General features: G+C 36.9%; 1 protein-coding gene and 1 pseudogene across 1 annotated transcript; one reads left to right on the plus strand and one right to left on the minus strand.

The window, feature by feature from the left end:
• Nucleotides 1–46: 46 nt before the first annotated feature.
• On the minus strand, nt 47–1,206 carry LOC147912752 (vomeronasal type-1 receptor 2-like). Its single transcript, XM_087422072.1, has one exon. It carries the CDS (start codon nt 1,065–1,067, stop codon nt 126–128), a length of 942 nt encoding a protein of 313 aa, XP_087278198.1. The 5' UTR covers nt 1,068–1,206; the 3' UTR covers nt 47–125.
• A 13,642-nt stretch (nt 1,207–14,848) lies between these two features.
• On the plus strand, nt 14,849–15,794 carry LOC101399594 (vomeronasal type-1 receptor 4-like; annotated as a pseudogene).
• The last annotated feature ends 1,650 nt before the right edge of the window (nt 15,795–17,444 follow it).

Genomic DNA, 17,444 nt, shown 5'->3' on the forward strand with positions numbered 1-17,444 from the left:
TTACTAGAGCAGAGTCTCTGCCTTTTTTCACAACTCTATCTGCAATGAGACTGGCTTGTGATTGTGTGTGAGATTCTGTTGGGGATGAGTAAATCAATGACTGAACATGGTGAAAAACACACAATTTATATTTTTCTGACGAGATGAGGCAATAGTATATTTCTTCTAGTGCATGCACAGAAGTGCCTGGATACAGAGGGGTTACAACTCAGGAGAATAAACAGGCTGGCAGTTGGGAAACATGAATTGATTAAGGCAGAAGTGTTCACCAGCCACCTAGTGCTCTTACCAGAAAAAGAAAAATAAATGTAAATGATGGAGGAGAAGGTATAAAAACATACGAAGATGCTCACCAGGACAAGGATGATTTGGCTAGCTCTGGTCTCAGAGGAGAACCTAGGAGAGATATTATTCCTATAAATGTGTTGGACCCTCTGCTTGTGCCTACACAGAAGGAAAACTATGGAGACACTGGCCCAGGTCATGAGTCCCAAGCACAGAACATCAGGGGTGGATACGAGTACTGCATTTAGTAAGGCTGTGCCTTTGTCACAAAGTGTAGCTGAACAGTATTTAAAATCTATAGTTGTTGTGATGTTTTTGTTACTCCATTTTTCAGTCTCACGCGTAAGCACTATGATATTTGCCAGCATGTTCAGGATCCAGCAGAGTATACTGGAGGGACCAATGTACTTTAGTGCTTTTACTTTAAGCTTTGCCCACCTGGAGTTCCTGGGGCTGATAGTGATGGCCTGGAAGACACTCAAAAGACAGGTGATACCAATGGACACACCCCTGGCCACTCTGTGAACATAGAAAACAACTTTGCACCCAAAACCATTGAGAAAATGTTTCAACCCAAAAGCTACCATTGTCTCTGGGATTCCTCTGGAGATAATGACCAAAGTGTTGGCTATAGTCAAATGCTTGAAGATCATGTATGTGCATCTTGACCTACCTCCATTGAAGTAGAGGGATATATGATATAAAAGTGAAAAATTTCCCAGGATTCCAATAATAATTTGGACCAGGAGGACTATTCCAATTTTCAAATCCATGGAGGTCATTCAGTTATTTTCCAGGGCTCATCATTCACATTTGAAAATAGAGGATTCTGCATGGAGACATAAGTTGTGGGCTACTGTTTTCAGGGAAAATTAAATCCAAAAATCTCTGTCTTACTATTACTTCCCCTTGAGAATTTATTTCTCTATTTTTTTTTTGTTAAGAGATTTTTCAAGTTTGATGTATTTATATAGCACTTACAACATATGAGTCAGTGTTATTAATGCTTTATTTTTAACATATTTGATATTTACATCCTGAGTTAGGAACTAAGATTATTCTCCTTTTACAGACAAGGAGAATTTAGCTGAAAAGAGGTTAAGGGACTCAACTAAATGTCAGTAAAGTCCAGGTTTGAACCTGGTAGCCTGGTTGCAATGACATTGTTATTTGCCATTATGCTATATTCTCTCATATCTTGTGTAATTTAAATGATCCAAATATACATCGTCATATTTGAAACTTGTATTTTATGTTTAATTGTACTAACTATTGTTGATGAATTCATCTATTGATTAATATCACTTGTGAATGAACATTAAAAAGTCTTAATAAAATGTATGCACTAAATAATTTTCCATTTACAAATTGACTTAACAGAATAAGGGTCAATACGGGTATAGTAACAAAATGAATCATATCATTTAGTTTGCCAATGATATCTACTACATAAAATATTGCATAATATGTTTCTTTTCCCTAAACAATTGAAATTTAAATAAGTAATAAAATATTTTAGGATAGACACTAAATTAGTCTTTATCTTATGTAATAATACATAAAACTAGTAAGCAAAACGGAATTTGAGACTTGAAACCTTGTGCACTGAATAAATTCAAATATGAGAAACACAAGGATGAGCTTTAAAATGACATGAGAATATTATAAACTGAAGAAAATATCAGAAGGCACGTTTGAGCCTGAAAAATGCTGGAGTTTGTTCTGCTGTCTGAATCTCTCAAGTATGAAGTTAACTTTTCCATAAAGCCTCCTTCACTAACTTCGTGAAGGAAAATTGTCCCAGATGATCAACAGACTACAAGTATTTTCAGGAGAGAAATAATTAGCACCTCCATTCAACACATCAAACTTAAATAACAGAAAAATAACTATAACTTCAGCAAATGTCACACTTGATCACATTGTTTATACAGTGATGAGGTCACTCACCATCACATGCATAGAACTTTTACTGAAATGATCATAAAAATAATAGAAATTTCTCTGTGATTTCTATAGAGCAGGTTAATTTCTGAATTATAGTCTTAAGGATCATAAAACCTGCTAATGCTTGGAACAAATCCCCACAATTGTCATCTGCCAGGGTTACATTAAAATACATTAGGAGCAGTTAGAGATTGTTGTTGGGTCTCAGACCCCCAGTCTCTCTCCATAAGTTCAGCCTGTATCTCAGGAATTATTAGTCCTTCCTGTGTCAGTTTATTACTGAACTAGTTTCTACCCTAGAATAATCCCTTCCCCAGATATAAGCATTTACCCAGAACCTAATATGCCTCAGTACCATACATAATCTGTGTCTCAAAGTAAAATAGAAAAATACTCACTCAACTCTTTTCTGCTGCCAGGACAGTGGACTTAGTGTGACAGTCATGACACTCCCTGCTCATGTGGGAGGAAGGCAGCCAGACCCTAAGATATGGGTTTGTGTTTCTATGACCTCAACTCTCCACAGAACTGCAATTATCACTTCACCTGTACTTTCAATGAGTCATGATTGGGCAGTTGAAATTAATCTTAAAAAAACTTTCTCCCAGTTCCCAATTTCCAAAAACAATTATAAGTTTCTGATGAGCATCTCCAAAGAGATAGGTTGAGCCTTTTGGAGACATGTTTTACTTTTTCATAATACCTGGAGGCAGACAGAGTCTCACCTGGTAGAAATAGAAAAGCATTCAGATCTGACACTTGAGAGAGTTGCAGTGAAACATATGTATTTAATTGGACCCTGCACCTGCCTGAGAAGTTCATAGTTTTTAAAATATAATTGTCTGTTTATCCCCAGGCTCCTGAGCTGCTATATAAGGTAGGTTATGAGCAGAGACATGTAAGGATACAAAGGGCCTGAGAAGGATTTTTCAAGAAAAGATGAATAAAAGGAAGACTATGACGTAATAAACTTAGAGTAGAAATCATTAGAGAAGATTTGTACAACTAGTTGACATGGCTATTTCTAGGAATACATATTTTATGACATTGACCCCAGAAGAAGTACAAATTCTGAACTGAATAATATCCATAGAAGAAATAAAAGAAATTCCAATTATTTAGAAGTTTTTGGAGGCATTAATAAAGACAATTAACCACACAAAATGAAGGGTAAAATCATTTCTGTAGAACATAGGAATATATATCTGGGAAACTCAAAAGTGAAGGGAAATTTTTATTACAAAAATTAAAACAATATAACAACCTAATTGAATATAACATTAGCCTAGAATATCTAGGTATTTATACAAATTAAATTATAATCACATATAAATTATAACAGAAGGAAGTCTCAATTAATAAAACAATAAAATACGTTAGGATAAAATCTAACAAGAAATGTGAAAAGCCTATATGAGGAAAATTATTGAGTATCCCTAATATAGAGTGTATAGGTAAAGAAATGGAAAAATAAAACCATATTTGTGGGTAGGAAGATAAAACCATTATAAAAAATACCAGATATTTCTCTGGGTGTAGAGATTTTATTGAATAAGCAAAAATATATATATATATATATATATGTGTGTATATATATATATTCAAGAAAATTAAAAACAAAACATGAGGTTAGCCAGTCTTACCAGATATTAAATCATATTACAAAACTCTATAAGTAAAACTGTGTGGTATTTGCATGAATAAACTGACAGATCATTGGAACAGAAAATTCAAAAACAGATCAAATTTATGATGAAATTTAATATAAAATAAAGAGAAGAGTGGAAAACACCTTTTTAGATTGGTGTTGGAACACTTGCATATTAGTATTGAAAAAGACAAAATATGATCCATTACTTTGCCACTTATTAAGAAAAATGCGAAATGAATCAGAAATGTATATTTTTAAAAATGAAGACTGACATAAGGAAAATGGATGACAGGCAATGCAATCTTGAGAAAGAACAAAGCTAGAGGTGTCGTATACCCCGATTTCAAACTGTACTACAAAGCTATAGTAATCAAAACGGTATGGTACTGGCATAAAAATAGACACATAGACCAGTGGAACAGAATAGAAAGCCCAGAAATAAACCCATTCATGTGCAGTCAATTAATATTCAACAAGGGAGCCAAAAATATTCAATGGGGAAAGGGCAGAGATTGGATGGGTGGTTACCAGAGGGGAAGGGGGGAGGGAGCAGGGCGAAAGGGATAATTCAGCACTTGTGTGTGGTGATGGGTTGTAATTAGTATTTGGGTGGTGAACATGATGTAATTTATGCAGAAATAGAAGTATAATGATGCACACCTGAAATTTATACAATGTTATAAATCAATGTTGCTGCAATAAACAAACGAAAAAGGTCAGTCTCTTCAATAAATGGTATTGGGAAAACTGGATATCCACACAGAAAAGAATGAAACTGAACCCCTACCTTACACCATTCACAAAAATTAGCTCAAAATGGATTAATGACTTAAATGTAAGACCTGAAACCATAAACTTCTGGAAGAAAACATAGGGGAAAGCTCCTTGACATTGGTCTTGGCAATGATGTTCTGGATATGCTGCCAAAAACACAAGCAACTAAAACAAAAATAAACAAGTGAGAAGATATCAAACTAAAAAGCTTCTGTACAGCAAAAGAAAAGATCAACCAAATAAAAAGAAAACCTACAACTTGGGAGAAAATATTTACAAATAACATATTTGATAAGCAGTTAATATCCAAAATATATAAAGAACTCATACAATTCAATAGCAAAAAATAAAATAATCCAATTTAAAAAAAATATAGGCAAAGGACTTTAATACACATTTTTGCAAGGAAGAAATACAAACAACCAACAGGTACATGAAAAAGTGCTCAAGATCACTAATCATCAGGGAAACGCAAATCAAAATCACAATGAGATATCACCTCAGACCTGTTAGAATAGCTAGCACCAAAAAAGACTAGAGATAACAAGTGCTGGTGAGGATATGAAGAAAAGGGAACCCTTGTACTGAAAACAAGTTGATGGGAATGTAAACTGGTACAGCCATTATGGAAAACAGTATAGAGGTTTCCCAAAAAATAATAAAAAAAATTAAAACTACCATGTGATCCAGCAATCTCACTTCTGGCTATATATCTAAAGGAAATAAAATCACTATCTTGAAGAGATATCTACACCTTCAAGTTCACTGCAGCATTATTTACAACAGCCAACACATGGAAACAACCTAAATGTCCATCAACAAATGAATGGGTAAAGAAATTGTGGTACATATACAATGGAATATTATTTAGCAATAAAAAAGAAGGAAATCCTGCCATTTGTGGCAACATGGATGGACCTTGAGGGAATTGTGCTAAGTGAGATAAGTCAGACAGAGAAAGACAAATACTGTATGATTTCACTCACATGTGGAATCTAAAATAAAACTTAAACTCATAGAAACAGAGTAGATTGGTGGTTGTCAGGGGCAGGGGAGGAGGGGAAATGGGTGAATGTGGTCAAAGGGTACAAACTTCCAGTTATAAGATGAAAAAGTTCTGGTAATCTAATGAATGGCATTGTGAGAACCTCTTATTTACAGCCAATAGGTCACAAGTAGGACACTCAGCTGGTGCCTAGATAATTGCTTGGTAGTGAAGGGAGAAAACCCCCACCTCCACACATTGGAATTGGTGTCAGGACCTTTTACTACCTCAACATAATAAAGGCCATGTATGAAAAACCCACAGCCAAGAACATAATCAATGGTGAAAAACTGAAAGCTGTCCCCTCTAGGATCAGGAAAAAGACAAGGATGCCCTATTTCACTATTTCTATTCAACAGAGTATTGGAAATTCCATCCAGAGCAATTAGGCAAGAAAAACAAATAAAAAAGACCCAAACTGGAACGGAAGAAGTAAAACTATCTCTGTTCACAGATGACATGATTTTATATGTAGAAAACCCTGAAGATTTCACCAAAAAAAACCACAAAAAACTGTTAGAAATAATAAACTAATTTGGCAAAGACGCAGGATATAAAATCAACACACAAAATCAGTTGCGCTTCTATACACTAATGAACAATCTGAAAAAGAAATTAAGAAAATGATTTAATTTACAATAGCATCAAAAAGAATAAAATAGAAATAATCTTAACCAAAGAAGTGAAAGACTTCCACACTGAAAACAACAGAAGACTGCTGAATGAAATTAAGGAAGACACACACAAATAGAAAGAAATGCTGCATTCATGGATTGAAAGACTTAATATTGTTAAGATGTCAATAATACACAAAGTGATATACAGTTTCAATGCAATCCCTATCAATTTCCCTAGGAAGTTCTTGGCAGAAATAGAAAAAGCCATCATAAAATTAATATGGAATCTCAAGGGACCCCAACTAGTCAAAATAATCATGAGAAAGGCCAAGTAGAAGGACTATAGTTGCTGATTTCAAAACTTACCTATAAAACTACAGTAAGAAAAAACGTGTGGTGTCAGGGGAAAAACGCAAGTTATATAGATGAGTGGGATAGAATAGAAAACCCAGAAATAAACTCTTGCATATTTGGACAAATGATTTTTGACAAAGTGCAAAGACCATTCAATGCAGAAGACAGTCTTTTCAACAACTGGTGCTGGGAAAACCGAATATCCACATGCGAAAGAATGAAGTGGGACTTTTATCTTACACTGTATATAAAAATTAACTCTAAATGGATCAAAGACCTAAATGTAAGAGCTAAAATAATAAAACTCTTGGATGAAAACATAAGGGAAAATCTTCATAAATTACATTTGGAGTTTACCTCTTGGGTATGACACCAAAACCACAAGCAGCAAACAACAACAACAAAAAAAATGGGACTTTATCAAAATCAAAAACTTTTTGCATAAAATGACGTTACAAAAACAGTGAAAATGCAGCCCATAGAATGGGAGAAAGTATTTGCAAATCATATATTTGATAAGGGATTAATATCCAGAATATATAAAGAATTCCCACAACTCAACAACAAAACTCAAACAACCCAATTAAAAAATGGGCAAAGGACTTGAATAGCTATTTCTCTGAAGACATAAAAATGAACAATACACACACAAAAAGATGTACTACATCACTAATCATTAGGGAAATGCAAATTAAAACCACAATGAGACACCACTTCACAATCATTAGGATGGCTATTTTTTAAAATAATAACAAGTGTTAGCAAGGACGCAGAGAAATTGGAACTCACGTCCATTGCTGGTGAGAATGTAAAATGGTGCTGTTGCTGTGAAAGACACTGTGAAAGACCTCAAAAAATTCAACTTCGAATTACCATAAGATTCAGCAATTCCACTTCGAGGTATATTTCTAAAAGAATTGAAAGCAGGGACTCAAACAGATATTTGTACATCAATTTTCACAGCAGCAATATTCACAGAAGCCGAAAGATAAAAACCTCAAATGTCCACAGACAGACGAATGGATAAACAAAATGTTTTATATACATACAATGGAATATTACTCAGACTTTTAAAGGAAAGAAATTCTGAAACATGCTACATGGATGAACATTGAAGACACTGTGTTAAGTGAAATAAACCAGAAACAAAAGGACAAATATAGTATGATTCCACTTATATGAGGTGCCTAGAAGAGTCAAATTCATAAAGACAGCTAAAGAGTGGTTACCCTGGGCTAGAAGAAACGAGGGATGGGGAGTTAGTGTTTCATGGGTACAGAGTTTCAGTTGGGGATGATGAAAAAGTTCTGCAGATGGCTAGTGATAATAGTTGAACATCACGAATTACTTGATGCCACCGAAGTGTACATTTAAAAATGGTAATACCGTATGTTTTCCTTCATTAAGTAGTAGATAATAACAACAATAAATAAACACATAGGGACAGAGAGTGGATTGGTGGTTACCAGAGGCGAAGCCGGGAGGGAGGAGGGTGAAAGGGATAATTTGGTACATGTGTGTGGTGATGGGTTGTAATTAGTATTTTGGTGGTGAACATGATGTAATCTATGCAGAAATAGAAGTATAATGATGTACATCTGAAATTTTTACAATGTTATAAACCAATGTTACTGCAATAAACAAAAAATTAAAAAAAAAATGGTTATATTGGTAAATTTTATGTTATGTATATTTTACCACAAGAAAAAAAAATGAAAATGGGCTTTTGCTTATAGACACGGGCATAGCAAGCAGATTTATCTTCTTGCTTGAAACAACAAACACAAAGAGAAACAGCAGATGCAAAAATGGTATTCAAGAAACTGTACATCTGGAAATGTAAGAAAATGATCCTGATCCCTGAAGAACTACCGCACTGTGAGGAATTCATCCCACCATATTCCACCATTTAGTTTAATAAAATGTTAGAAAACAGAAGGTGGCAATGGTATAACAATAAACAAAGAGTTTAATGACATGGAGTCTATAGCTCCTAAATAGTCACACATAATAAATATCAAAACTTCACAAGTGGCTTTGGAAATCAATAAGCAAATAATGGATTACTCAATATTCACGGATGGAAACAAATGTAATCATTTCCCTCTTTATTTATTTACCCAAATAAATACCAGATCCTCTACTTAAAAATGTCAATTCCGCCTTGCTATTTTATTTTCTTAAAGATATTATCATATTTTGGAACTAACACTGTAAATAAGGTGATTTTCATCATATCAGACTTAGGGCACACAAGTTCTTCACGACATAGGCCAAGCCTGGAAGCGGATGTCCTGTCAGCTCTTTCCATCACCGAGTACCAGGTCCAGTAAACAGCCTCTCCTGCTAGACCCACGTGGTCACATTTTATACCTGGTATCCTGAAAAAAGACAGAAAAGGTTGTGACCTGGTGTACACCCCAAACTTTTCCTGTGGATATTTACTTGTATTATCAATTTAAGGGGTTTTCAGGGTGATTTGATATAAGCCAGGTTTTGCCTCATGATCTCAAATTAGTATGTATCCATGACTAAGTTGTGACTTGACTGTAACTGAGTGAATTAATGAATGGCAGAATTATTTAGGATTATATAAATGGGTCAAAGATAGCCCCTGTGGCTCCATGTTCCTTCCTTCTCCACAGCAGGATAGCAATGTTCACCCAAAGCCCACTGACACCAAACTCAAATTCTTACACATTCAATTGTGTAAATTTAAATTTAGCTCAAAAAAACATTTTTAGCCATTTAAAGCTGCCTATCTTACTCCAAACCACACCCAACATCTGCTAGGCATAGGTAAGACAACCCTGTAGCTATAGTAAACCCCAAACTGCAGCTGCACTTAAGGCTCTCTAATTCAGAGGCTCCTCAGCGTGCTTCTGGTCGACATCACATATTAAGACTCCTAATTTCTCCTTCTTCCATGGGAGGTCCGTTATGCTCTTCCCCTTCTGGGACTTGGCCTGGTGACACTGCCTGTGGAAGGTCTCTTGCTGGGAGGGACTCCCTTTCTCATGCAACTCTGTCCGAGAACTACCCAGTGAAGCTTGTTGTGTGTTCCTGCCTCTTTCATGATCAACTCCAAAATCCTCAGGCTTATCACAATTATTGGCCTCCAAACAGCCCCAATGACTTCCACCATCCCATCCTCCATTCGTTCCCTACCTCACCTTTATCTCCTTTTGTGACCTTCATCTGCCACACTTGTGACCTTTAATCATTCCTAAGACCTTGACTTGTCACCCCACAATCCTCTCACAGTTCTAGACTTCTATATTGGACCCCATCTCTATTCTATGTCCTCTTTGACCTCAATTCCTCCACATCACCTATACCCCTGAGAACTACAGAACTTCCCGCATATAATGACTACGTGGAAACTTCTGCACTAAGACATGACCAAACTCTAGAATGGCTTCTAGCAGCATAAGGCCATGTTCCCCACAATTAAAATGCCTCCCTGAAAAAGCTCAATGCTGCCAAGATGATTTCATGTTTATTCTAGCCAACACCTGATGATAGGCCCCTGACCTCCCTTTCTTAGAGCATTTACTAAAAATTGCTTAAAAATGTGAATATGTACCTTTGACAACTCAGGAGTGTCTTCCTCTAGGACTTGAGAGCCATTCCTTTAAAATGTAATCATCAGGAAGGATAGGGCCTCTGTCTCAGTCTCTGTGGGAGGATAGAATTGTAATTTCACGAACAGTCAGCTAGTAAATACAGAGGACCTAACTGCATTGACAATTACCAACCCTTCATAATGTTTCACTTCCCTGATTCTACCAAGCCCCCACTCATCCCCATCCCTCCTTCTCCCTTTAAAACAGCCAGTCACCTTTGCACAAATTGGAATGGAGCTGAGCTCTGTCCCCTACTGTCAAGTTACTGAATAAAATTTGCCTTCACCACTTCAATGTCAGGCTGTGTTTATATTTGACATCCTCATTCCACGGGTGCCAGTCAAACCTTCTTCTCTTCCACCACCCCAGCACCCTCATCCTCTGGGTCCTCCTTCACTCGCACCTGAATTCCCAACCATCAGGTTTCCTCAGCTTCCCACAACCACCATGATTATCCCAACCCTATAATCCTGCCCTTTGCTCCCAGGACCTTCAGCCCACTCATGTTCACTATCCTCCCTACTCCCTAAATAGCTTTGCTCACACTTTGCCTCCTGGTGCCCATTATCCCTCCAACTCCAGCTCCCCTTCCTACCCTCCATCTCTGCCTTGGACCACCACATACCCCACCCATTATCCTGCTCCATCTCTCCTTTTCTTCAACTCCTCATAGACATTAACACTCCTGAGCCTTTCATCCTTTCCTGCTCTTTCTCCACCTTTGTCCATTATCTCACCATACCCATAATCCCCTTTGTTTCCATGATGCCCCACAACCCTAACACCCCCAGCATCCAATACCTCCTGTAGCCTTAACTTCCTTGCTCTATCATCCTGTACCCTTAAACTCACCAGTGCACCTTAATCCCTCTGCGACATTAACCAAACTGTGCCTTTGAGCCCTCTGTCCTCTCTCCCGTTTCACAATCCCACATTTCCAGACTCTCTGCATCCCCAGATTCTCCCTATACTGCCCTTTCTTGTGCTCCCATTCTTACCCTGCTCTATCACACACCTGTGCACTGTCACTCCTCCAACACTCTGTTTTGCTAAGTGTCTTAAACTAAAGTGGTGATGCTCATATCACTTTTTACATTTTGGACAGTGTAATATCATCCTCATGAGTTAGTACAGAGTTGGAAGGATTATAAAAGGTGAATTGATAAGAGGTCTGTAAATACCACTACTTCATTCATATATGAACACAATATCAAGATACACATACATATGCTATGTGAGTTTGATTTTTTGAATGAAAATGAGACTGTGTGAGTTTGCATGTGTATGTAACATACTGAGTGTGTACTGATGTGAGTGTGTATTTCTATATAGAAAGTCTGTGGAGGAGTGATTGTGTTGGATGTATATGTAAGGATGTATGTGCATAATTATCTGAGTGTATCTGACTGTATACTTGATTATTTGAGTGTGTGTGCATGTGTTTGCATCTGTGTGTAGGTGTGTCATTGTGTGTTTGTTGGAGTAACGGGTGGGCGTATTAGTAGCTGTCCACCATTACGGCTCTAATATCTGAGTTGGCTCTTGAGAGACACTGGAGAATGGACCTGGATCAAATGTAGATTTCTCTGTAAGAACACCAAACATTTGATTTGAATTCATCTTTCATATTTTTTGATTAATTACAAAAGTAATCAGTGTTTATTACTGAAAATTCAGGAAAAAACAAGTGTAGGGGACTGAGGGAACCATTCAATGCTCCTGAACTGAGCAAGTAGCATTCATAGGCTTATCTGATATGTAGAGGAATGACCTTTTAAAGCATCACATCCGAGTGCTTTTATTCCCTCAGGCCTCAGAAACTTCTCCCTTTCTCTGGTCATTGTTCTATTTAGGCCTCCTATCAGTACTGAGTGCTCAATACCAGTAAAATATATTTTCCTACAAAGTTTCCATATGATTTAGACTTCCAAATTAATTGTCTATGAATGCTTGACTTCATGTTCTTCTTTTTCTGTATCTTTGAAAATCCTCAGCTACTTTGTTTCCATTTCTTTGTTCATAACATAAATTACGGCATGGCTTAGTGGTATGAAGATTGGGAAACAATCACTTTTGGGGACAAAGATTACTCAGGGAAGCAGAGCATCCAGTGAGACGCCTGTGCTTGGCTGCCAGTCCCTCATGTGTGAGACTCAGCATTTTCTGCTTCTCCATGTGAGGCCCTATCTGCTCCCCAAATGACGAAAATGTAAGAGCTTTTCCCAATACTTAAGTGGTCTCTTTGGGAATGTTACTTAGAAACTTTTAATTGGTTTTAGCAATTAGCAACTAGGTAAAAGGTTTTCAGAAATGTTCTCAGTTTCCCAAGCCTATCCTGTCAATACCATTACAGGTGAAACACTAATTAAACTTCAATGGGGAGATGAGGTCACAGAATCACAAACCCATATCTGAGGGTCTGGCTCCTTCTCTCCCACACACATACCTATGTCATGATCTTCACACTGAGCTCACTGTCCAGACAGAAGGATGGAGTCTGGTGAGTGTTTTCTATTGCAGTCTGAGAGGCAGAGTCTGTAAGAGAAGTAGGCATTTCAGAAGACTGAGTTAGTGATCCTATTGGAAACTGGAATTCTTTTGGGATTTAAACTGATCCAGTGTGAAAACCCCACAGGAAGGAGAAATCACTCCTGAGGCATAAGCTGAACTAGTCAAGAGAAATGGGGGTCCTCTCCTAAACCACTCTCCAACTGCTTCATATGTGATTAATGTAATCCTCACTGAGAGCGATTGTTGATGTTTAATATAAACGATGATAAAAACTGATTCTCAAGGTGCTTAAGGACTATAGTTCTGAAATCAATTGCTTTCATCCTACCTTACAGGAACCATAGACAAAGTTGCCAGAATTACTAGAGGTGCACCTATAATATTTCCATGCTTGCAATAAAGAATAGGGTGAATCCACAGGAATCACCTAATCCAATGAAGAAACAGTGTATTTGAATGGAAATTGCTGGAATAGAAATGTTTTCTTTAACCTTGGTGATATGAAGTGCTTAATGGAGACAGTAACTGTGTCTCTACTGAAAACATCCATTATCAATGTTTGTGAGACTGTTTTCTTCTTTAAGTTAAGGAAGCAGCATTTAAGGAAAAGGTGGCTATAATTCTGCAATTCAGACAGAAGCTGTCAGACTCAAATGTATCTTGTGATTTATTCCGTGGTTTATTCTAATATAAAACCAAAAATCTAAAATTTAAATTTATAAAAGGCACAAAACTCCATCCCTTACATCTACTTTGTATGTGGCTTACATCTGAATAACTTTCACAAACCTTGCCTCACTGATAATAGTTTTACTTAAGTCAGATGTGAATGAATAGACATTACATGATCTGAAATTAGTAATTATTTAGTTACTAACCCTAAATGATATTATCCTGTAATAGCGTTTCATATTCCATAGTTTAGGGCAGGACTTGAACTTGTTCAAAATTTCCTGCTATAGGTGCTATGTACTTTTATTCCTGGCATCAAGGCAAATACATCTTTCCATTGCCATCCTAATATTGAGCAATTTTTGAATTCATTTAATCCAACTTAGTTATAAGGCAGGATTCTGCAGTATTACACCACCATCAGTGCATTTGTTTCCCTAAGATCCCTAAATATTTATAATTGATATTGTCTCACAGAATAAACCTTACACATAAATTGAAACTTGTTACAACCCAAATTGAAAAATAATATACCAGCAATGTAAGTTAAAATGACAAGGCATAAAAGTAAAAGTAAATATATAACTAAATTACTCAAAGAATGCAGCTAACTTAACCAGCCTTGCTAGTATAGCACTAGGGTTAAATGCTCGTTTTGCAATCAGCCCAGCCAGGTTAATTCCCTATTTTGCCCCTAAACAAAGTGTGAATTTTTTTTTTTTTTGTGAGGAAAATCAGCCCTGAGCTAACATCTGTGCTAATCCTCCTCTTTTTGCTGAGGAAGACCAGCTCTGAGCCAACATCTATTGCCAATCCTCCTCCTTTTCTTCTCTCCCCAAAGCCCCAGTAGATAGCTGTATGTCATAGTTGCACATCCTTCCAGTTGCTGCATGTGGGACGCGGACCCAGCATGGCCAGAGAAGCAGTGCGTCGCTGCGCCCGGGATCCGAACTCGGGTCGCCAGCAGCGGAGCTCACGCACCCAACCGCCAAGATACGGGGCTGGCCCAACAAAGTGTGAATTTAAACAAACATTTAACCTCTCTGTGTCTATGTTCTCCTCACCTTTACAATGAAAGTAATTATAGTGCCTGCCTCATAGATTTATGAAGAAAAGAACAAAAAAAGTTACCTCATGAATGGCCGTCACAGAAGTTGTCATACATAGTAAATGCTCTTAAAGGTTATCCCTTCAATTCTGGAAAGCACGATAACAAAGGAAAAACTAGAAATATTTCTACACGGAAACTAATGGTAACTGGAGAATACTGGATTTCAGTTGACATGATAAATGAAGCCAGTGCATCATATTCCCATGCGGGATCCTACGGCTCTGAAGACAATATCAGTCACTGGCAGCTGGCAGAATGGCCTCCAGGGATGTGGCATTAGGAATGATCTTCTTATCACAGGCTGTATTCGGAATCCTTGGAAATTTCTCTCTTCTTTACCATTATCTCTTCCTTTACTTCACTGGGAGCAGGTTAAGGTCCACAGATTTCATTATCAAGCACCTGATGGCAGCCAACTCTTTAGTTCTCCTCTCTAAAGGAGTCCCCCAGACAACGGCAGCTTTTGGTCTGAAAGATTTCCTCAATGATACCGGATGCAAACTTGTTTTCTATCTTCCCATAGTGGGAAAGGGTGGTCCATCAGCAGCACCTGCCTCCTGAGTGTCTTCCAGGCCATAACCATCAGTCCCAGGAACTCCAGGTGCGCAGAGCTTAAAGTGAAAGCTCCCAAGCACATTGGCTCCTTTATTTTCTTGTGCTGGATCCTGCACATGCTGGTAAATATTATTTTTCCTATGTGTGTGACTGGCACATGGAACAAAACAAACATCACAATGAAAGAGGATTTGGGTTACTGCTCTGAGGTAGGTAATAACATCACACAATCACTACTGTCAGTATTGTCATCAGTCCCTGATGTCTTCTGTTTGGGGCTCATGCTCTGGGCCAGCATCTCCATGGTTTTAATCCTGTACAGACACAAGCAGAGGGTCCAACACGTTCATAGGACCAACATCTCCCCTAGATCCTCCCCTGAGTCCAGAGCTACCCAAAGCATCCTTGTCCTGGGGAGCACCTTTGTATCATGTTAAACTCTCTCCTCCATCTTCCAGGTCTGTATGGCTCTTTTTAATAATCCCAGTAGGTTGCTAGTGAACTCCTCTGCCTTAATCAATGGATGTTTCCCAACTGTCAGCCTCTTTCTTCTGATGCATCATGGCTTCATGGCTTCAGTGTATACAGGTTCTGCTTTGTCTAGATAAGGAATACAAAATCTCCTAATTCTATCAGAAATATATAAAGTTATGTTTTTGTACAATGTTTAGTTGTTTATTCACTCATCCTCACAGAGTTGTAAGCACAATTGTGAAACAGTCACATTACAAGAGAATGGTGAACAAGACCCCATTCTTGTTCAGGGACAGACTTAAGTTCTGTCCAGTAATAAACTATAAATGGTAAAGCAACTCTAATAAAATATTATGTAATTGTTATGTAAATACTTACATAATTTAAATTTTAACAATGTTTGTAGTGGTGTAGTTCAGTGTCTATGAAATAAGAAAACAGTAGGTCTTCACATAATCTGTATATTACGTGGATGTCTTTGAGGGTATACCTTTCAATCCGAACATAAAAAATGTACTCAGAAATTAAGCATGGAAATTCTAGAAAAGTTCCAGGAAAAAGGAATAGCATGTGAGATAGTCATTCAAGAAACTGAAGAAAAAATGTTCTTACGGAATAATGAAGTAGTATAGAGTGAAGGTGGAAGGGAAATGAGTTTCAGATAGTAGGTGTATTGGGGGCCAAGTTATGAAATGTGTATGTTACGTCTTTATACAGATGGTGGTCATTTGAAATATAATTATATAGAGGGAGATAAGCATACTTAAATTTCTCATGTATAAATGGCCAGACAAAACTTGAGTGGGCAAAAAGAGAGCCCAAAGACGTTTGTACCAATTTTTTTTAAACATCAGGTGAGTTTTCACAACTTAAAAAGGCATGATGTCTGGGATAAAATGGCATGGGGTTTGGAATCTGTAGAAGATGGATTTTTCTGTACAATGTGAAGATACCAATTGGCCATGTTGGAAAGAAAGAGATTCGGGGGAGCACTCTCATGTCAATACATGAGGAACTAAGTGGAGATTTTCATTAAACTTGGAGCAGTGGAGGAATTGTCATTTAGAGGGGGAAGTCATGAATCCTTTTTGTTTCTGTGCTGTTTGTAACAGGTGGATTTCCATAGGAAAAAATTAGTTATTTCTCAGGTATGGGAAAACTTTAAATATCACTATCTCTGTATTTATAATATGAAGCTGATGTAAAGAATTAAGGATTCAATAATTTGAAAAGCACAATAATTAGTTTCATATAACGTATATTGATATACTAAACTTTGTAGCACAAAAATAAACATATTTTTAGCTCACAAGATACATTCAGAAATATTTACCATATGATAAACCACAAATCAAGATGCAAAACACAGACTATAGTATATATGTGTGTGCATGTGTGTATACATGTATGTGTGTGGTGTGTCATCATTCAGATTATGTTTGTTATTTATCAAGTAATCATATTGGAAAAGTGTACCTTAATAAATGTAATAATAGTACTACTTACCATAATTATAATAATGACAACCTACTTCAAATTTAAAGTCTATTATATGGTCATGTGGGCTGTTGAATAGGTTAAAAGGCCATGAGATGTATATTTCGTTATTTTACTTTTAATCCTAATGTTTTAACTATATCTCTTCAAAAAATATCCAACTAAATAGATTCAAACAATTTTAGACCTGAACAAGAGCAATTACTCTATATATTTATGTTTAATATAATAGTGGATATAGCTGGGATTAGATTTCCCAACTTATTGTATGTTCTTCATTACTCTTGTCTCTTTTATTTTTTCTATCTTCTGCGTTAATTTTTAA

This window comes from Ceratotherium simum, chromosome 33 (assembly GCF_057802395.1).
Source record: "Ceratotherium simum simum isolate JZ-2026a chromosome 33, ASM5780239v1, whole genome shotgun sequence".
Taxonomy (NCBI): domain Eukaryota; kingdom Metazoa; phylum Chordata; class Mammalia; order Perissodactyla; family Rhinocerotidae; genus Ceratotherium; species Ceratotherium simum.